This window comes from Acomys russatus, chromosome 6, assembly GCF_903995435.1.
Source record: "Acomys russatus chromosome 6, mAcoRus1.1, whole genome shotgun sequence".
In the NCBI taxonomy this organism is placed as follows: Eukaryota; Metazoa; Chordata; class Mammalia; order Rodentia; family Muridae; genus Acomys; species Acomys russatus.
This window is the reverse complement of record NC_067142.1, coordinates 49697773-49718736: the sequence shown is the minus strand read 5'-3', so window position 1 is coordinate 49718736 and position 20964 is coordinate 49697773. Positions and strand designations below refer to the sequence as shown.

General features: G+C 47.1%; 1 protein-coding gene across 1 annotated transcript in view; it reads right to left on the bottom strand.

The window, feature by feature from the left end:
- Window positions 1-20964, bottom strand: part of Nmnat2 (nicotinamide nucleotide adenylyltransferase 2) — a 159193-nt gene that overhangs the window by 29511 nt on the left and 108718 nt on the right. Inside the window, exons 2-4 of the mRNA XM_051147582.1 lie at window positions 5957-6045; window positions 5031-5098; window positions 1977-2055 (exon numbers count right to left, since the gene is read on the bottom strand). Coding sequence (XP_051003539.1) covers window positions 1977-2055; window positions 5031-5098; window positions 5957-6045 — 236 coding nt within the window. The remainder of the gene's footprint in view (window positions 1-1976; window positions 2056-5030; window positions 5099-5956; window positions 6046-20964) is intronic.

The following is a 20964-nucleotide window of genomic DNA, read 5'->3' as shown; positions in this document are numbered from 1 at the left end:
GTGTCCTTACTCCCATCTGACTTGCTCTGTCCACATACCCCCACCACTGCCCATGCCCTGCTCAGCCCTCCGTGGCTCTCTTGTCCTCAGCAGTTTTATATACTCAGCCCCGAGTGGCCACCTCCCTGGCGAGTTTACCCTCCATGCCAGTATCACCAGGACTGGGAAATGTGGGGTTGTCAGGAAGCAGCTCTGAGCTCTGGCTGCAAGGCTGGAGACCATCTGTCACCTGCATTGTGAGCCAGCCGCTGCAGGGCTGCCACAGCTGAGGCTTAGGAATGCCATTCTCTGGTGCGGGCTCGAGCTTTGGCATGAGTAAAAGAGAAAGTGCCCAGAAAGCCTGGGTATTTGAGCAACCAAACAATGGCCAGGCTCGATGGCCATATTAGCCAGGCCAGTGCTCAGGGGTGCTAGAAGGGTTTCGGAGTCTCCCTAGACCTCTGTGTGACTAAAAAGAACACAGGTTCCCATGTGACAGTGTCCTCCTCAACTCAAGTGGCAAGTATGAGAAATAAACTAATTAATGTAGTCCACTGATGATTTTATTTGTTACCACGGCATGTCTTTGTCTATCCTTTTATCCCTCTGCTGTGGAGACTACCCAGAGGAGGAGTGGGAGTGACCCTATCTCACAGTCTTTTCAAGAGGACCAAAAAACAAAAACAAACAAACAAACAAACAAACAAAAAAACGGATCAGGATGGGTATGAAAGGTTCTGAAGATAGAAGGAAAGATTGGTTCTGTTTAATTCCACAAAGGGACTTAATAGACTAAGCAGCAATCTGCTGGTCCTCCAATGCTCCCCTTGCTCATGGTCTCCTAGGATGTTTTTGGACCCTAAATCCTGTGTAGAAAAATGAAGGCCAGCTGTGTGGTTGGTGCAGTGTGGGGTGGTCAGGGGCAGCTCCACGGAGAGAGGATGGCGACAGCCCTTCCATCAGCAAGGAGAGGGGTGGGATGGGGTTTTCCTTGGGGCAGAATGGTGCCTTTTAGGTTACTTAGGGCTGGAAGTTCTCCACACCGAGTGCGGGAGATGATCTCAAAGGACAATCTGCTCTATCTGTCAGCCTGTCAATCAGGACTTTGGCCATGGGTAGTGCTGTTTCTCATCCTGTCACTGTTGACTTCCTGGGGCTGATGCTGATCTGTGGAGGGCATCCTGCCCACACTGTGGTTGGTGCTGCTGGTACGCAGCCAGCCCTAAGTTCCTGAAGGTTCTATGCTGCAGTGGGAAACACAGTAGCTCCCCTCCATCCTGGGTCAATAAATGTCCGCTGTGTGTCCTCGGATACATAGACTTCCTGGTACCCCAGTAATATAGCAGGGATCAGACGCTGTTGTCCATGAGGTTCTTAGACGAAGGGATGCAGGAGAGTTAGGCTTGGTACCTTAGCCTGGACTGGGAATCTGTGGGTCCCTAAGAGATGGGGAGGGAACCTGTCAACTTGTACCAAGTCTAAGAGGACATTGTTTTTTAGCCTAGGCTAATGGCATTAAATTTATGACCCTCCAACCTCTACCTCCCAGGATAGGGGTGCACATCTCCACATTCAGTTTTAACTGGTACTGGGAGTCAAACCTAGGGTTTCACACATGCTAAGCAAGCCCTCTAACAACTGAGCCCAGGCCCCTCTTTTCCTCACTGAAGTCTTACAACTCTAGTCTTCTTCATCCCACCTTGAGTTTGCTTCTCCTGCTGATGAGAGCTGCCCAGGTCAAATCCAGTCCCAACAGCATCCTATCATACCCAAACAGGAAGACATGTCAGAGAGTAGAAGACAGGGAGCAAAGCCGGTACTGCTCCAGGGTCCTAATTCACTGTTTTCCCTGGTGCCATAGATGGGCTGTGCTGCCTCACAACTAAATGGCAGGGAAGCAGGAAGCAGATGCTAGGCCAGCAGGCCAGCAACATCCTTCACCTACCCCTCTCCTGCACTCTGCTCTCCCATTCACCCTCAGCCATGGGCCAACTTACCTTCATGAGGTCTCGATGGTGCTCCAACACACTGCAGGTGGTCTGCCAGGTGTCCTGATAGCACTCCCATGGGTCCACCCTGCCATCACATGAGAACTTGTTTTTAGTTTCCATTCTAGGCACTCTCTCTTCATTGCCTCCTCCCAAGCCTCAGTTTCCCTCTCTATAAGATGAGCGGAATCTAGCATAGGCATGTAAGGAAGATGCTGGTATGAGTCTCCCTGAGTTTAACCCCAGCTTAGCACTCTGTCTAGTGTGAGGGCTTGGGGACTATTATACGCATAGAGCCTAGCAAGATGTCTTGTACTGATTCTCGTGTGGAAAAGGGAAATCTTCACGAGCCAGGGGCTCATCAAGCAGGGACTGAGGCTTGCCCTGCCAGGGCTGCAAGCCTTGGCAAAGAGCCCCATGGGCCTCAACTGGGTGAGACAGTGCCTCGAGGCTAGAAGTAAGGCATGCCAGCTAGCCTGGAGGGTATAGTCCCACAGGCCAGCTAACTCCTCCTGAACAGGAGGCTGGAAGTGAGCAGGCATCCTGCCCCAGACTGATGCCTCACTTGGCCTCACTTGCCAAATTAATGAGTTGCTAAATTGAGATGTTCTCTTAGCGGCTGAGCATCCCTGTCCAACCCCTGCCACAAGCAGGCACCTCAGGTTTCCTGAGCTGAGATCTTCTTAAGGGAAAAGGAAGGGGGTCTGCCTGCCCTCACCAGGCTCCCCTCCTGCCCTGGCCCTGTGTATAGGCAAGTATGGGAGGTGAGCAAGGTCCCTCCCCTTGGCCTCACCAGGCAGGTGTCCTGTCAGGGCTAAGGTAATTAATTTTCCTCCCAATAGTGTGCCCTCGGCTTCCTTAGACATCTCAGTTCTGATCTTCCAACTGAGGCAAATGAGGAATTATTCCACGTTTCTCTTAAAGCATCAGAGCAGGAACAGCCTTCTGGCCGATGTTTTCTCCCCTGGATTCATTTCCCACTGGCAATTAAGCATTCATTTACAGCACTAAGAGGAGTGGCTTCTAATCCTGACTCAATTACAGATGGACTGTCCTCCACGACTTTGGTTTCTTGGGACCTATTTCTCATCTCTTAACCCAAACTGTGTCCTTTTTGTTTTTTTTTAATTAAAAAAAAAAAAAAAGATTTTTTTTTTTCTTATTTATGTGAGGGTGCCTGTGGAGGTCAGAAAGGGTGTCAGATCCCCCTGGAGCTGTAGTTTCAGGCAGTAGTAAGCTGCCCAAGGCAGGTGCTGGGAACCAAAGTCGTGACCTCTGGAAGAACAGCAAGTGCTCTTAACTGCTGAGCCATCTTTCCAGTCCTCAAGCCAAAAGAAAGTTCCTCAAGGGTGAGGCTTCTCATACAAATCACTGTGCAGACCCACATGGACCACTGCTTAATTATTACTACGGCTTCCCCTCGCTGCCTTCAGTTCTGCCGCCTCATGCCTCTTGGGTTAACAGCATCCTTCACTGACTCTCCCCTTGCTGAAACTTCTAGGTGCTGCTTAATTTTCCAGTGCAGGAAATTAAAGAGCAAATGATGTGCCATTATTATTATTATTTTTTTAAACACCATCTTCTCATGCAAATTATAACGGTAGGAACTTGGGGGACATAATTAGCATAATTAGTGGAAGCTTGCTTTAATTACACTGCTGGCTGGGAGTATGGGAGTGCTGCCATGTTAGTGGCACAGCTTGTCTAAAGGGAAGGGGGGCTGGGGGGAGCAGTGATCAAGAAGACAGCTTCCGGTCTGAGCTGGTAGGGATGCCCTAGAGCGTACTTCTCATAGGCCCCAAACCTTTGTTCAGGAGTCAGTGTGGACCCCTGAGGGATCCCAAGTTCAGAAATGGGCAGTAATCAAGACCACCCACTTCCTCTGACAGGAAGTGAGTTATGGGTGAGAGTTAAGAGAATTTGGTGAGAATGTGAATGAAAGGCATTTGGTATTTGGTATTTGGGGGCCAGGTTCCTCCCCCCCCATGATGTTTTTGAGAACATGGATCATACCAAAGAAGCCACCCATGAAACTCCTTAAGCTAACTCTTTAATTTTGTGAGCCTGATTGTTTGGTTCAAAAATAAACAAAGTTATTTGTAGTGGAAGTTTTGGTTTCTATAAAAACTCAGTTATGGGTCAGGCATGGTGGCTCACGCCTTTAATCCCAGCACTCAGGAGGCAGAGGGAGGTGAATTGCTGCGAGTTCGAGGCCAGCCTGGTCTGCAAAGCGAGTCCAGGACAGCCAAGGCTAACACAGAGAAACCCTGTCTCAGAAAAACCAAAACAACAAAACCTTAGTTATGGGGCTGGAGTGATGGTTCAGTGGTTAAGAGCACTGTCTGCTCTTCCAGAGATCCTGAGTTCAGTTCCCAGCAACCACATGGTAGCTCACAACCACCTACAATGTGATCTAATGTACACTGTATACATAATAAATAAATAATTTAAAACTATTAAAAAAAAACTCAGTTTTGTTAGGTAAGCATGTTGTTTTAATCCCAGGTATGGGATATGGGGCTGCTTCAGATTGTCCACAATTGTGCCAGCTTCAGATAGTTTAACTCTGGGGACTCTGAGAGGGAATAAACGCCATGACCCCTGAGAGAGCCGGCAGAGGCTGCTGTTCACCTTGCTACTGCCTACCACTGCTGCTGGTTCATCCTGCTGCTGCCTTTTGCCATTGCTCGTTTGCTGGACTGGTGGATATCCTGACTACAAAGATTGAACTTGCCCCTAAACAAACACAAGGGAGTAGTAAAGAGACACACGCTGCCCTTTCCCCCCCTCCTACCTGGTGTTGGGGGGTTGGAAGGTATGAGGGTAGATAAGAGTTGGAAGGGAGGTAGAGGTATAAGAACACCAATAAAATAGATGAAAAAGCATGACTACAGTTATTAATTGGGCCACCATGGGAGATCGTACTAACTATGGCCAGTACATGGCTACTATCTCTCCTATTTTCTCACCCTTGTGGGCTCCAGATTACTGACCCTTCCTCTTTTCCATCCACCTCAGGGAGCCCAGGGCCACCTGTCTCGAGCACCATCATCCCAGCCCTACCTGATCCAGTCGGAATTCTGGACAGCCAGCTGACACATGATGAGACGGTGCCGACTGGACACAAGGCCCTGGGGAGCAACAAAGCCATGAGTAGTAGGGGCCCTCAGTCTTCCACAGTGCCCAGAAATACCCCTCCCAAACCACCCCATTACTTGATGGGTGGTGAAGAAAGGAGAGATGTGACATCTGACCTGTCCCTCTGTCACACACACAAACATTGGGTGACAAGGGGAAAAGAAAAAGGATGAAGGATCGTATCCCTCTGTGTCAAAGTCCAACTAGCCAATGCTCATTCTGCATAGATCTAAGGTTTGACCTGGGTTAAGCTCAATTAGCCTGGTCTGGTAGGTAAAACATCCGTGGGGGAAACAGGAATGACTGGAAGAGTTCCTAAATTTTTGAAGACCCATGGCATATTATAAAAGGCATTGGGGCCGGGCATGGTGGCACACACCTTTAATCCCAGCACTTGGGAGGCAGAGGCAGGTGGATCTCTGTGAGTTCAAGGCCAGCCTGGTCTACAAAAGTGAGTCCAGGAGAGCCAAGGCTACACAGAGAAAGCCTGTCTCGAAACGCCCTCCTCCCCCCCACCCCCGCCCAAAAAAAAAAAAAAAAAAAAAAAAAAAAAAAAAAAAAGCCATTGGGATGCTTCTTCCAAAATGAAAATCTTGGGAAATACAGTCTGGAGTCCAGCACGGTTAGCCCTTGGCTGTGGTGGGCAGCTGGCCCTCTGGCTGTGGCCAGACACTGGGCTCTGACAGTGGTCCTGGGATGAAAGCCAGATGCCTACTGTCAGGCGGGCAGCATCTCCAGGAATTTGGTCAGAGACTACAGTGGGGCAGTTTTATCCAGGGAGCTATGGGTGGGGGTGGGGTGGAGTGAGAAGAGGGTGAAGGTGAAGGGGGAGGGCAAAGGAAGGCACCCACCTGTTTTCCATAGGAGTCGTGGACAGGAGAGACAATGCCCCCGATCACAATAAACCTTCCGGTCTTGTGCAGGTAATCCCTGGCTCTTTCTAATTAAGAGAAGAGAACCGCACATTACAAGAGATTCGGAAAGGTGTGGGCTCAAGGTGATAATTGAAATCAATCTGTTCAGTGGCATCGAAGCCGCTGAGGTTAGGTGCTTGCTATTTAAATAGAAGGTGTCAACTTTCAAAGCAAATGTTAGTGACTCAAAGGTTAGGGAGGCAGGCCTTAGCCCCAGACATGAAAGAACTTAAGGGTTTAATCCAGTGGGGGGGGCGGGGGTCTGCGTTTTTGGAGAAGCCGCGGTAGCTAGGACTGGTTTAAAACAAGCACTTCATTAAGAGGAGTGAAATGTGCTGATTGGAATTTGCTCCCATTGTCACTTGTAGAAATTCCACTGTGGACCCTTTCTTTGAAGGAAGAGGTAAGCCTCTATAGAATATGAAAGATGTGCTGATTGCCCTGTCTAACTACCAAAAAGGAAGAAACAGGAAAACAAATTTAAAGGGCCTTGTACATAATCACAGGGAATTAACCATCAGCCTAGCAAGCCAGCATCATTATAGCTGCTTGAGGGGGGGAAAAAAAAAAACCGCTGGGCCAAACAAAAGCCTCCTTGAGAGTGTAGCATTGCTTATCCAAATTGATCAGGCAAGGCCAGGTTCACTTTCATGAGAAATTAGTGAACTTGAAGAGCTTAAAAGCCTAGTTCTGTTTTATTTCCAAGGGAGCCCATTGAACAAATTCTATCAGGATATATATTTTAAAGGTTCTTTTTGTTTGGTTGTTTCTTTGATTTGTGTGTGTGTGTGTGTGTGTAGCTGATTTCCTTAATTGCTTTCCACCTTACTTTTACAAAAGACTTACTTTATAATTTTGTGTGTGTGTGTGTGTGCGTGTGTGTGCATGTGTGCGTGTGCACATGTGCATGCAGTTGCTTGAACTAGTCCAGGAGAGGCATCAGATCTCTCGGGGCTTGAGTTATAGGAGCCTGTGAGCTACATGTGGATGTTGAGATGTGAACTCAGGTCCTCTGGAAGAACAGTGGTCTCTGCGCCACCTCTCCAGCTCCTCTCCTTTATTTTGTTTTTAAGATTTATTTATTTATTATGTATAGAATTCCAACTGCATGTGAGCCAGCAGGCTGGAAGAAGTCAGCAAATCTATTACAGATGGTTGTGAGCCACCATATGGTTGCTGGGAATCAAACGCAGGACCTTGGGAAGAGCAGGCACTGCTCTTAACCTCTGAGCCACCTCTCCAGGCCTCTCCTTTATTTTTTCAGACAAGGTCTCTCATTGACCCTGGAATTCATTGTTTCTGCCCAAACTAGCTGGCCAGTGAGCCCCTACCCTCACACTCCTGCCTCTGCTCCCCACAGTACGGGGGGGGGGGGGGCTACAGACACATGCTGAGTGCCTCGTTTTCTTTCTTTCTTTTTTCCTTTTATCATGGAATGGGGAACCTGTATGTGAGAAAAGTAAAAGGAACCCACCAAGTTTATTGAATTATAAATACAATTTCTCTATTTGCTCTGGCAAAAAATCTAAAATCATACTAAAAATAGACAATTAGTCTTTCTTTCTTTCTTTCTTGGAGAGAAAAACCTGTTTTTTAGGATCCCAAGTGTGGGATTGGAACGGTTTTTTGAGAGAACAGGTGAGGTTAATCTACTAGAAGACCAACCAGTTTGTGAGGGAGCTTGATTGTTGCCAGCTGAAAGGATCACGTGAACAGACTCTGGGAGGAGATATATAAATGAACCGAAAACTGGAGGCGGGGCTTTTTGGAGACTTCAGGTAGTTTTGACTGTTCATCGCTCCACTTCTAGATGCTCTTAGAGAGAATCACTCAATGGAAGGCTTTGGGGCTCCGGCTCTTGCTGAGGTTCCGGGTTCTGATTACTCCAGGTTCCAGCAGAAGAAATCCTGCTGATTCAGGAGAATCGTTCCTCGGAACTGATATCCTTACAGTTTTGTTATTGTGTTCCTTAATCCTCTTTTCCTATTGTTTTGGTTAGTGGGGTTATAAGTGACGTATGCTCAGTTACCAAGTTTTTAATAAAATATATTGGTTAAGAAAATTGAGTTTACCTTTCTTTCTTTCTTTCTTTCAAGACAAGGTTTCTCTATATGTGGCCCTGGCTGTCCTGGACTCCCTTTGTAGACTCATAGATCCACCTGCCTCTGCCTCCCAAGTGCTGGGGTTAAAGGTGTGGACCACCACTGCCCAGCCAGGTATGTATAGTGGAAGACAGAATGAAACAAGGAGGCTGAGCTCAGACATCGGGTACAGAAGCACTGGAGCCCCAGGCTTTCATACCGAGAATCAAAGCACTCATGACAGCTGGTACAAGTTCAATTTAGCACCCAAAACAGTGTTGAAGCCCTAAGGGATGGGGATGTTTCTCTGCGGCAGAGAGCTTACCCAGCGTGAGCAAGGATACCAGTCTTTGTCCCTTACAGGTAGGTCCCTCTCAACTCACAAGGTGACCTTATCTGAAAACTAGCTGTTGTAGATTTCTCCTCCTCCTCCTCTTTTGTTTTGTTTGAGACATAGTTTCTCTGTAGGGTGTCCTGGAACCTGCTTTGTAGACCAGGCTGGCCCTGAACTCACAGAGATCCACCTGCCTCTGCCTTCTGAGTGCTAAGATTAAAGGTTCTTGACACCACCACCTGGCTTGATTGATGACTTCTTTCTTTTTTCTTTTTTTCTTTCTTTCTTTCAGTCTTCTGCCTATACAACACATGCATGCCGGAAGAGGGCACTAGATCTGATTATAGATGGTTATGAGCCATCATGTGGTTGCTGGAAATTGAACTCAGGACCATTTGGAACAGTAGCCAGTGCTCTTAACCTCTGAGCCATCTTTCCAGCCCAATTGATGATTCTTATAAGAAGAGATTGAGCCAGGTGGTGGTGGCACACACCTTTAATCCCAGCACTTGGGAGGCAGAGACAGGTAGATCTCTGTGTCTGGTCCACAAAGGGCTACACAGAGAAACCCTGTCTTGAAAAAAGAAAAAACGAATTGGCTATTTTTAGTATGATTTTTAGATTTTTTTCCCCCCTAGAGTAAATGGAGAGACTATATCTATAATTCAATAAACTTGGCTTGGTTCCTTTGACTTCTCTCACACACAGGTTCCTGATTCCATGAACAACCTTACACTTGATTAGCTCTTATGCTTGGTCTACTATAGGATTTACTCTGTACTACAGATTTCTATAGGTTTGACAACTATGGGGCACACATCTATCATGAAGCATCACCAGAGTATTTGACAGCCCAAAGTCTATAGTGCTGCATCTACTCATGCCAGCTACTCACCCAACCTCTGCAAACCACGCTGCTATTTACTATTCCTTGAGATTTGCTACTGCCGCGAGGTGGTCAGAACGGTAGAACATGCACGCTTTTCAGACTGGGTCCTTCCACTAAACACTATACAGTTAAGTTTTCCATGTCTTACTATGCTGGCTAGTTTTATGTCAACTTGACACAAGCTGGTATCATCTGAGAGGAGGGAACATCCATTATGAAAACAGCTTCATGAAAACCTACAGAATTGGGCTGGAGAGATGGATCAGTGGTTAAGAGCACCACGTGCTCTTCCAAAGGTCCTGAGTTCAATTCCCAGCAACCACATGGTGGCTCCCAACCATCTATAATGTGATCTGATGCCCTCTTCTGGTGCGCAGGTGTACATGCAGGCAGAACACTGTATACATAATAATAAACAAATCTTTTTTGTTTTTGTTTTTCGAGACAGGGTTTCTCTGTGTAGCCTTGGCTGTCCTGGACTCACTTTGTAGGCTGGCCTTGAACTCACAGTGATCCGCCTGCCTCTGCCTCCCAAGTGCTGGGATTAAAGGTGTGCGCCACCATGCCCGGCATAATAAACAAATCTTAAGAAAGAAAGAAAGAAAGAAAGAAAGAAAACATACCAAATTAACTAACCTGGGCCCCTAGGCCCATTAGGGGCTCCGAAACTGAACTGACTACCAGACAGCATGCATGGGACTGACCTAGGCTCTCTGCACATATATTACGGCTGTGTATCTCGGTCCCCTTGTGGGACTCCTAACAGTGGAAGCAGGCCTGTCTCTTACTCTGTCGCCTGCCTTTGAGACTCTTTCCCCTTACCTGGAGTTCCTCACCTAGCTTCAATAGGAGATGTACCTGGTCTTGCTGCAATTTGATACACCAAGGTTGACTGACATCCACGGGAGCCCCACCCCCCAGCTTGGTCTATAAAAAGAGTCCAGGAAGCCAAGGCTACACAGAGAACTCCTGTCTTGGAAAAAAAAAATCCTATGGCTAACATAGGTAAGGGACGCTTTCTCCCTAAGATCAGGAACAAGGACGTCTGTGCCCATTGCTGTCACTTCAGAGCGCCACCACTGTGGTGAGTACAGGAGGCAAGGAGAGGAAGCAAAGCACATATGAGTCCAGAGAGAAAAACTAAAAACTGTAGGTGACATGGCAGTCTTAGGACTATCAAGAGATTCATAAAAACAGCCCCTAGAACTAATGGATGCCCCGAGCTCAGCAAAGTCATATGACACGATCCATAGAAGAAAACTAGTTATTTTCTTCTTCTCTCTTTCTTTCTCCCCGCCCCTGGTACTTGCACTGTAGACCACGCTGGCCTCGACCTCACAGAGACCCACCTACTTCTGCGTCCCAACTGCTGGGATTAAAGGTGTGCGCCACCACTGCCTGGCAAAACACTAAGTCATTTCTATAGGATAGCAACAGAAATAAAAATACAAGGAAATTTGCATTAAGACTCAACACAATAAAGATTTTTTTTTCCAAAATGATATATAAATTTAAATCAATTCATATCAAAATCCCAGCAAGACTTTTATTTATTTACTTTTTATTAATTTTTAAAATTTGCTTTGGCATTTTGCCTGCATGTGTGAGGGAGTCAGATTCCCTGGAACTGGAGTTGCAGTCAGTTGTGAGCTGCCATGTGGGTGCTGGGAGTTGAACCCAGGTCCCCTAGAAGAGCAGCCAGTGCTCTTAACTGCTGCGCCACCTCTCCAGCCCCTAGCAAGACTTTTTTTTGTGTGTTTTTGTTTTTGTTTTTTGTTTTGTTTTTCGAGACAGGGTCTCTCTGTGTTAGCATTGGCTGTCCTGGACTCACTTTGTAGACCAGGCTGGCCTCGAACTCACAGCGATCCGCCTGCCTCTGCCTCCCGAGTGCTGGGATTAAAGGCATGCGCCACCACGCCTGGCTCCCTAGCAAGACTTTTAAAAGTGAAAAATCTAAGCTTTATTTGGAAAGGCAAGGAACTAGAACAATCCACAGAGGTTTATTTGTAAGAACCATGTAGAAGAAACGGCCAAATCTCCTACAGTCTGAAAATGGCCAACAAACCATCTCAAACTGTAATGTATTCACACCACGGAGTACAGTCATCAATGGGAAGAGATGATAAAAACACACCCAGCAGTTTGGATGTGTTTTTGTCAGGCTTCTCAGGGCTGCAGCAGGTACCCAAGAGGACAACTAAAGGAGGGGGGGGGGGTTATTTTGGCACACGGTTTCAGAGTTTCGGTACACGGTTGGCTGGTTCTATTGTTTCTAGAATGTGGTGAAGCATGGTGACAGAGGGTGTGAGTGGTCAGAGATGCTCTCACCTCACAGAGGAGGTCAGGAGCAGACAGCAAGGGTCGCGGGTGGAGATGGGCTCTGGGATGATATGTTTACGTTGCCCTTAAAGACACATCCCAGTATTTCATGGTACAGATACACCACACTTTATTTAGCCATTTCACTTGTTTGGGTCTGTATTTGGCCCTACCTCCGGAAATTCCTATCACCTATCAATAATGTCATTAAATTATATGCCACCTGTGGATTATTCCATTGATGAGTGTCGGGCACCCCTGCTGCTAATGTTGTGGTCCGCCATGACCAAAAAGCCCTGAGCTTGGTGCAAAATGAAAGACTCCGTTTGTTATCAGGGCTTCCTCTTGTCTGCTCGGGGAGCCAGGATCTCCACACCCTCCACGTAAGGAATGTCACATAGTTCTTAGGGAAATTACAGCTCCAGCTCCCTTTCTCCCAATAAGAAGCAGGCACCTAGGATCCTTGGAATGCCTCTCCATGCAAGTGAGACATACCAGTCTCTTAAGATACCCGCCCCAGCCCCAATCAATGATCTATACCTACCCAGGGTATCCCCACTCTCTCCCCAAAGTTCTATCCAACCCTCCTTCACCTTGAATAAAATTGAACCCCCTCACTGAAGCTGGTCCCAGCAGACTGCCATCTCTGTTTGTGCTCACTGGGCCACCAAATCCCTACCCCAGTTTGTCATTTCTGGTCCCCCGTTTCCTCCTTTTGCCCTTGTGACAATCCCCCGGGGAGAAAGGAGGGTCACAATGAATCAGAGCCCTCTTGATTCATGATCCAACCACTTTCTAAAACGCCAGCGCTGAACTCTGCCTGCACCGGGCACCCAACACTTTGTTTCCAATGCACAAGAGGTGCTTGGAGGAACAATTTTAAGCTTAGAGAAGAAAAGGTGGTCTCAAAAGGTGGTAGATGCATGATTCAATTGATAGAACACTGTCAAAAAGATTAGCAATTGCCTGAGTGTAGGGCTGGTAGGGAGGGTGATGTGACTTACAGCTCCAGGGAGATCTTTGTATAATGGTCCGGGCTTTGTTTTTTGTTTTTAAAGACTGTTTTATTTTAAATTATGTATATGTGCGTGTGATTGTAGGTGTGTGCATGTGAGTTTAAGTGTCCACAGAGGGCAGAGATATCTGATCTCCTGGAGCTGGAGATACAGGTGTTTGTGAGCCACTTGACATCGGTACTAAGAGTCAAACTTGGGTCACTTTTAACCACCACTGAGCCATCTCTCCAACCTCACAAACCAGTTCTTCTTCTTCATTGTGTTGGTTATCTACATCTATACATGTGGTAGGATGGCATATACTTGATGCCAGTCTACACATACAGCTATGCCAGGGTCGAGGTCTTCATTCTGAAACGGTTCTACAGTTACACAAAATGTAACCGCTAGGCACTGAATGCTTGCGGCCCTCAAAATTCATTTGCTGATTCCTAAACTCCCAAGGTGCTGGTATCGGGAGCCGAGGTATTGGGCAGGTGACACATTGTGAGAGTGGAGCCCTCAGGAATACTTGCACCCAAGAGGGATCATTTGCTCCTCCGCTGCCCTGCCACCATGGACATAAAGAAGGTGTGTCTAGGAGGAACAGATTCTTACCAGACGTTGACTGTCCTGGCACCCTGGAGTGGGTCTTCCCACCCTCCCCCACTGGGAACAATGTCTTTATGTTGTTTACAAGTTTCTCAGTCTCAGATTTTTGTTACAGCATCTCAGACTAAGACAGTAACCACTAGTGGAAACTAGGTGACGGCCGCAAGAATGGGATGTCTCTGTCTTATCCTTGCAACTTCCTACCTATTAATAATTATTTCAAAACAAACTACAATTTTAAAGCTCATAGTAAGCCACCAGATGTTACATTTTCAGGATAGCATTGAGCAAATCCTGGCAAATGGCCAGCAAGCTGGCTTCATTTGGGTACTTCTTGGACTTTCCATTTTCGCTGCAGTTTGGAGCGATGACGTGGCAGCACTGTGCCTCTCAAATTTCTATGCGCCTACCTTGAGTCTGGTGAGTCTACTCCTCCCATGGGGCACCTTCTGGATACACTCACGTGGTTGGGGGGAGAGCAACAGTGGAGCAGATGAGCTCCCTGGAGCTCAAGCTGTCCTCAGAGCTCAGCTCTCACAACTAGCCACTTCCCTAAGGCCTCACCTCCCAACCCCAAGGCAATGGAGATTAGGAGTCAGTGTGTGAATTTGGAAAGACTAGAATTCAGCTCGTGGCAGTCACACTTTGTAGACCAGAGTACAGAAACCCTTGGCGGGGCTTGTCCGAATCTAGATTCTGTCTCTGTGAGTTGTGTGGAGCCTGGGATCCATCCCAGTGGTGGTGAGAATGAGGTGATGGTGAAGAATTTGTCCAGGCCAGGGTCAGATCCTGCCTATATGTAAAACATGGCTATTTTGTTCATCTGGGTGTGGATTTTTTGTGAATTACTTTGTTTGTTTTTTGAGATAGAGTTTCTCTGTGTAGCCTTGGATGAGCTGGGCCCCTTTGAAGAACAGGTTGGCCTCCAACTCACAGAAATCCACCAGTCTCTGTCTCCCTGAGGGCTGGGATTAAAGGCATATGATACCATGGCACAGCTGTGAATTACTTTGGATGCTTAAAAACATTGTTTATCTGTTGATGAGATGGCTCAGCAGGTGAAGGTGCTTGCTGCCAAGCTTCATGACCTGAATTTGTTCTCAGAACAAACACACACAGTGGTGGGTTCATGCATGTGTGTGCACATACACTAATTAAAGGAAAAAATATTGTTTAACTATTGGGTATAAGACTGCCTCTTAAATTTTGCAATGTCCTCCACTAGTTTTAGCACATACAACAAGCTCCCAAGGGCTCAGAGGTTAAGAGCACTGTCTGCTCTTCCAGAGATCCTGAGTTCAATTCCCAGCAACCACATGGTGGCTCACAACCATTTATGACGTGATCCTGGTGCCCTCTTCTGGTGTGTAGGTGTACACGCAGACACAACATTGTATGCATAATAAAGAAATAAATCTTAAAAGAACAAAAAACAAGCTCCCAAGTAGACCAATACCACTGACCTACAGTTACATACTTGTGTGGTGTGGGGTAGCCCCAGTAAGGTTAAAGTACCCCTCCCCAACACACACACACACACACACACACACACACACACACACACACAACACAGAGCTGTCCACTTTCTTCCACTCTCCCACAAGCTTGCATAACAAGGACCTTTCTGGATCTTGGTAGGAAGCCAGCCCATTGGCAAAGATATAGCTATGGCTCTGGAATTTAATTTCATGCCAGGCCTCCCAAAATGCATTCTATTTTCATCCATACACCCCAGGGACAAAGGCAAATTGCTCTAAAGTTTATACTGTGGTATAATAGCTCCTCTTCTCTCGTGAAGGAGGAAACCAGAGTCAACAGCCCCATTGTCCTTGTGTAGTTGGACCCTGAAGACTCGCCATGGCCCCTGGCTTATGCCAGGCCACTGAGACCCAGCAAAATCTCTGTCCTGATGGCTGATGTTTGACTTGACCTGAGGACAACCACAGCACAGGTGATCTGCCTACTAGTAACTTCAGAAGACAGACCTGCCTGGGGCTTCCCAGGGAACCTGGCTGACATCTGTAATTTGCTCTCCCCTTCCAGGCAGGGTTCATGCAGGCCAGCACTGCGAGTTCAGCAGTGTCAGTACTAACTCAAGTTCTCCTTTCCGGTTGCGATCGTGTTCACAGCTGGAGCTGCCTGGGTCTTCTTGTTTGTGAATCGCACCGAAGCTGTCGGGATTTGTAAACATTCTAAATTGCAGGGAGATTAAAAAAAAAAAAAATTGGGTAATAAAGAAGGACTCTTTGAGCTGTGTGTCTCTCTAGGCAGAGTTATTTCTGCGTAGGGATTATGAAAAAAAGAAGAAGAAGAAGAAGAAGAATTCTTAAAGTTGCCCCTGTGGCCTTTCAGGCTAAAGCCTGAGCATTCGCCAGCAAAATGTAATGAGATCTTATTCTGCCCAAGGCTCTGGGCCAGCCGCTGCGAAGAATCCCCATCTCGAGGAGTTTGGAGTTTTGAGGAGTAGAACAGCATTAAAATAGCAAAAGAAGCAGGTCCCTTAAGGGACCAAGAAGGCCATCTCAGGGGGCCCATCCCAGTGGACAGGGTATGGAAGCCAGCGCAGCCTTCGGAGAACACATGACCTCTGGCAGGGAAGGCTGAGGAAGGAGGAGTGCCCTGGATTTGAGGTGAGCCTGGGCTGCACAGTGAACTCTGGCCAAGGCAGCACTTCTCAACCTTCCTAACGCTGCGACCCGTTAATATAGTTCCTCATGTTGTGGCGACCCCAACCATTACTTCATAATTATAATTTTGCTATTATGAATCGTATGCAGGATATCTGATACGTGGAAAGCTGAGAACATTTCACAGGTTGAGAAGCACCCGTCTATAACAAACATCTTTATTTTCGGTGTTTTCCCATGCTCTGACACAGAAGCCTTTCAGATTCTGGACAGACAACTGTCTCTGTGTTGCCCAGTTCCTCAACAAGGGCCTTGTGGCACATTTTTAAAATGTGGTCACTGAGTCTCCATTCAAAGCACCCCGGCATGGTGGTGTACACCTGTAATTCCAGGGTTCTGGAGACTGAGGCAGGAAGATTACAAATTCATGAGTTAGAAACCAATCTAAAGTACATAGTAGGATCCTGTCTCGGGGAAGCAAGCCAGCCAGCCGAAGAGCAGAGGAAAGACAGACAGGCACTCATTTCAGGAATGAGGTAGCCAAGCCCGTGACTTGACCTAGGGATGGAGGCTCCATTTCTTCACTTGTTTTCTTTGTAAATCAGTAATCTATTAAAAGGCAAAATTGTCACCTCCTGTGATCTGATCATTGCACACATGTGACACTGTATCCTATAAATATACCCAACTGCTTCTCAGGTGAAAATGCTTGAGGGACTGGAGAGATGGCTCAGTGGTACTTGCTGCTCTTCCCGAGGTCCTGAGTTCTAATCCCAGCACCCACGTCAGATAGCTAATAACTGTAACTCCAGCTCCGCCCAATCTGATGACCTCTTCTGGTCTCTGAGAGCACCCACTCATACACACGTGCATACACACAGACACACAGATACACACAGACACACAAAAATACACATCAATAAAAATAAATCTTTGTATAAAAAAAAACCTTGAAAACAATGATTGAAAAAGAAACAATTAGTTATGTCACTGTTATTCACTGTTCTCAGGATGTTCTAGCCTCCCTTCCATCACTGAGGGTATCTTTCTGGTTGTTTCTCTTGTGGGCAGTCTGGAGAAGCAGGGAGCTGGGAGACTGCATTCTCCTGGTAGATGAAGCAGACGCTCATACCAGACTCTCCCTTGTGAACGTATTCCTTCCCCGTAGGTTTCCAGTGACATTTCTATCCAAGTCTGAAATAAGCACTGGGTAGGGAAGGAGTGTGCGAGCACAGCTGATTGGCAGACCATCTGTCTGGCATGTAAAGGTCCTCGGTTCAATCCACGCTAGCTCCGGGTTTAAGCTTCGAGGGAGCCAGTGAGTTTGCTGTCCTCTCCTGGATTGCCAAGGACGGCTGCTTCTTCCCAGGATGGGTGCACAAGCACAGAGCCCTGTGACCTGCTTCATAGACTATAGACACTTCACTCTAACTATAGACAAGTAATGGAATATTAAGCCCTTGAAGTAAAACGCTTTCTCCCCCCCCCCCCCCCTTTTTTTCTGTCTGTCTTCAGAATGACAGAGGGTTTGATGTTTCATTTTGTTTTGGACCTAGGGATTTGAGCTCGCTACTGCACTACATCCCCAGTCCTCTCTCTACATTGTACTTAGTAGGATCTCACTAAATTGTCAGGTTCGATCGTGACGTCACTCTGCCCAGGTAAGGCTTCTACTGGCAATCCTCCTGCCTTGGCCTTCTGGGTGCCAGGATTACAGGCGCGAGTCACTGTGCCCATCTAAAAGGGTTCTTGGTGCTATTTCCTCCCTCTGGAAGGCAGGGGATGGAAGTTAGTTTTCTGAGGGCCAAATGAGGTCCCCAGATACGGTATGCTTTCTCCTGCTAGTCTCTGCAGCCAGTGGTGGGGCAGAGAGGTGGCCTAGATCTGGATGGAGATGAGGAGCAGGCTGAGGGGCCCAATCAGAGGGCAGCAGTGCAAGGCAGATCTAAAGGCAGGACCTTTCTCCAGCCATGTCTGCCTCCCTCCAACTCCCCACCCAATGCATGCAACTCAGGCTGTCAAAACTCACGACAGAGAATAAGAACTGCTTCCCAGAAGCCTCCACTCCCTGGATGTGGTCCACTTCCCGATTTCCATTTATTCGCTAGTGTTGGCAGCTGTTCTGGGTGGCCCTGTGCTGACTTTGGGGTAAGGCAGATGGCACTGCGGCCCCTGGCTGCTCCTGCCCTCTGTTAGCCTCACCGACTTAGCAGAGTAGCTGAGCCCCTTTGTCTGCACAGCTGGGAAATGATTTATGGCTCTCACTTCCATAGTTGCCACTTTCAACAGACCTCAAGGAGTGAACTCCTCAGAGGTCCCCAGTCAGCAGGATCCATTCTAGAAGACTGGCCGCATTTAAAACCTTTCCCAGAAGCCATTCCCCCTCACCCCCCAAACCCTCTAAATGAGACCCTTAGCTAGGCATGGCAGCTCATGCCTGTAATCCCAGCACTCTGAGAGGCAGAAGCAGGAGGAGCAGGGCTAATGTGTATCCAGTCTGGTTTATACACATTGAGTTCGAGACCAGCCAGGCCACAGAGTGAGGCCCTAAAGCAAAAAGAGAAGGATGTCAAAATAGTAGAAATGAATAAATAAGCCAGGCACTTGGCTGGAACTCAGCCATTTGCTCTGTTTTGGAGACAGGGCCTCTCTGTCAGCCAGGCTAGTCTCAAAGTCATCCTCCTCCTGAGTGTTGGGATAACAGCTATGTCTCACCATGTCAAGCCTCAAAATTCTTCCATTTCAAAAAGCATTTTAAAATGTTTTTTTTCCTCTCCAGAGGTAGAAAGCCAAATGTGTGTGTGTGTGTGTGTGTGTGTGTATCTTTGCATAAATAGAAAGCTAAATATACATGTCACATATGACACAACTAAATATAAACATAAAACTGGCAAAAAGTTAAAATGTTCTCTCTTTAGTGAAACCCAAAACACATGAGAGAATTATTTTAGAACTCTACAGACTATGATACTACACATAGTTGGGTGAGCGGCCTGGGGCAGGGGACAGGATACAAGGTGAGGAGACAGACTAAAGACAGGAGGACACCTGATACAGAAAAGCCACCAGGGTTCCACATTAGGGCTCAGGGTAGGCATGGCTACGGCTTGCAGGCTTCTGGGAAAAGAAGCAGTCATATGCCTAAAGAGGACCTCGGCAACAAGAAAGGAAGAGAAGGGAGGCCTCACCATAGGTTAGGTGGAGTAAAAAGCAGACGGCCGGCATGGATGGAGGATTTGGCTAAGACGAAGAACATTAGCAAATATTTGGGGTTATGGATGGGAGGAAGCTCAGTAGAAACTATTAGAAGCAGATGGCATGGGATTGCAGCAGGGAGATACGGAAGGCAGTTTAGGAGATTAGTATCTGCCCTGCCCCAGGTGAACCAAGATTAGTTTAAAATATAACAGGTGTCTGTGTTTTTATTGATTGATAGCAGGTTATAAAATACCAATGTAGTAACTATAGGGCTAATAATAAACATTTATTAGACCCTACTTCTAAATTAACAACAATACACTTTCTGGCTTTTGTTTTTGTTTTTCTTGTGGTTTTTTTTTGTTTGTTTGTTTTTGTTTTGTTTTGTTTTCCAAGACAAGGTGCTCTGTGTAGTCCTGGCTGTCCTAGAACTTGCTCTGTAGACCAGGCTGGCATTGAACTAACAGAGATCCACCTGGCATTACTTCTGGCAATTTATAGTAACAATAGGAGATGAGCACATTTAGTTGGCCACTCCCTCTCTCCCCAGATCAGAGTCCTATGACCAGTGAACTATTTGTGCACAGAACCAGAGTCCTGTGAGCTCAGCACAGAATAAAAGAACAAGTCCTGACCATGGCAGATGTGGAGAAAGGACGTCTCCTCACAGAAAGTCTATCAGATGTGGGATCTTTCAAGGACACAAAATACAATTTTAGGATCATTCCTTGGTTATTTTTATGTTCCTCTGGCCCAAATAAAACCTTTGCAATTTTTTCAGACCAACTCCCTCCTGGGGCAGCCAAGCACAGTCTAATAGACCTGGGTTCAAATCCTGTCTTTGGCATAACTAGCTGAGTAACCATGGGCCAGCCATCCCCAGTTACACAGCGGCTCTGACTGGCACACATCTCTAAGCTGGAGATCATATATTGGACTTGGAGGGTTGTGATTTTTTTTTTTTTTTTTGAGGCAGGGTTTCTCTGTGTATTCCTGACTGTCCTCTAAAGACCACGCTGGCCTCAAACTCACAGAGATCCACCTGTCTCTGCCTCCCTGGTCCTGGGATTAAAGGTGCGTGTCACCACCACCCAGTTAGAAGGTTATGATATTACTAGAAAGAGCTCAGCAAGGTGCTATGGTACTGAAGCTTGGTGATATAGTGCTTACCTAGCATTGCAGGGCTCTGCCTGAGTGTTGTCAGCCCACCACAAGCCAAAACCAAACCAAACCCTCTTAACAGCATGCCAGTACTCAGGGACTGTTGGCCCTACCTTTAGTTTCTGGAGCAGTCCAATAACATTTCTGGGGAGGAAGGCAAAATGGGACAAGGAAAACTAAAAAGAAAACAAAACTCCTTTGAAAAAATATTACAGCAGGGCCTGGTGGCTTAACCCAAGAGACAGAAGCAGGTAGAGCTCTGAGAGTTTGAGACCAGCCTGGCCTAGTAGTAAGACCCTCAATAAACAAACAAGCAAGCCCACAACAGCAACAGGTACACTATATGCAAGAGGACCACACCCAGGAAGTCTCCCTTTGGGCCAGGAAAGCTTACTAGCTGCCCCCAAAGAGATGCTGGGCCTGGTGTTCATTGCCTCTTTCATCAACCTGCCCACTCCACCACATAAAGAGTTTTTTTTTTTTTTCCCCCCCAGGCGGAACTGGGAAGCCACCTGCAGGGCCAGAGGCCAGAGTCTTACCAGACCTGCTCTCAGCTGCTCTTTAATTGAAGTGAAAAAAGAATTCTGAGTAATGTCACAGCAGACACCATTGGGGATGGTGGCAGGTGGCCCTTGAGTAGACGGAATGGGTCTGAGAGCCTCAGTGCGCAGCTGAGCTACCAAGCGTGTTTGGATGACGGATGGGAGAGAGAGCAGCACGCGGGGCGCG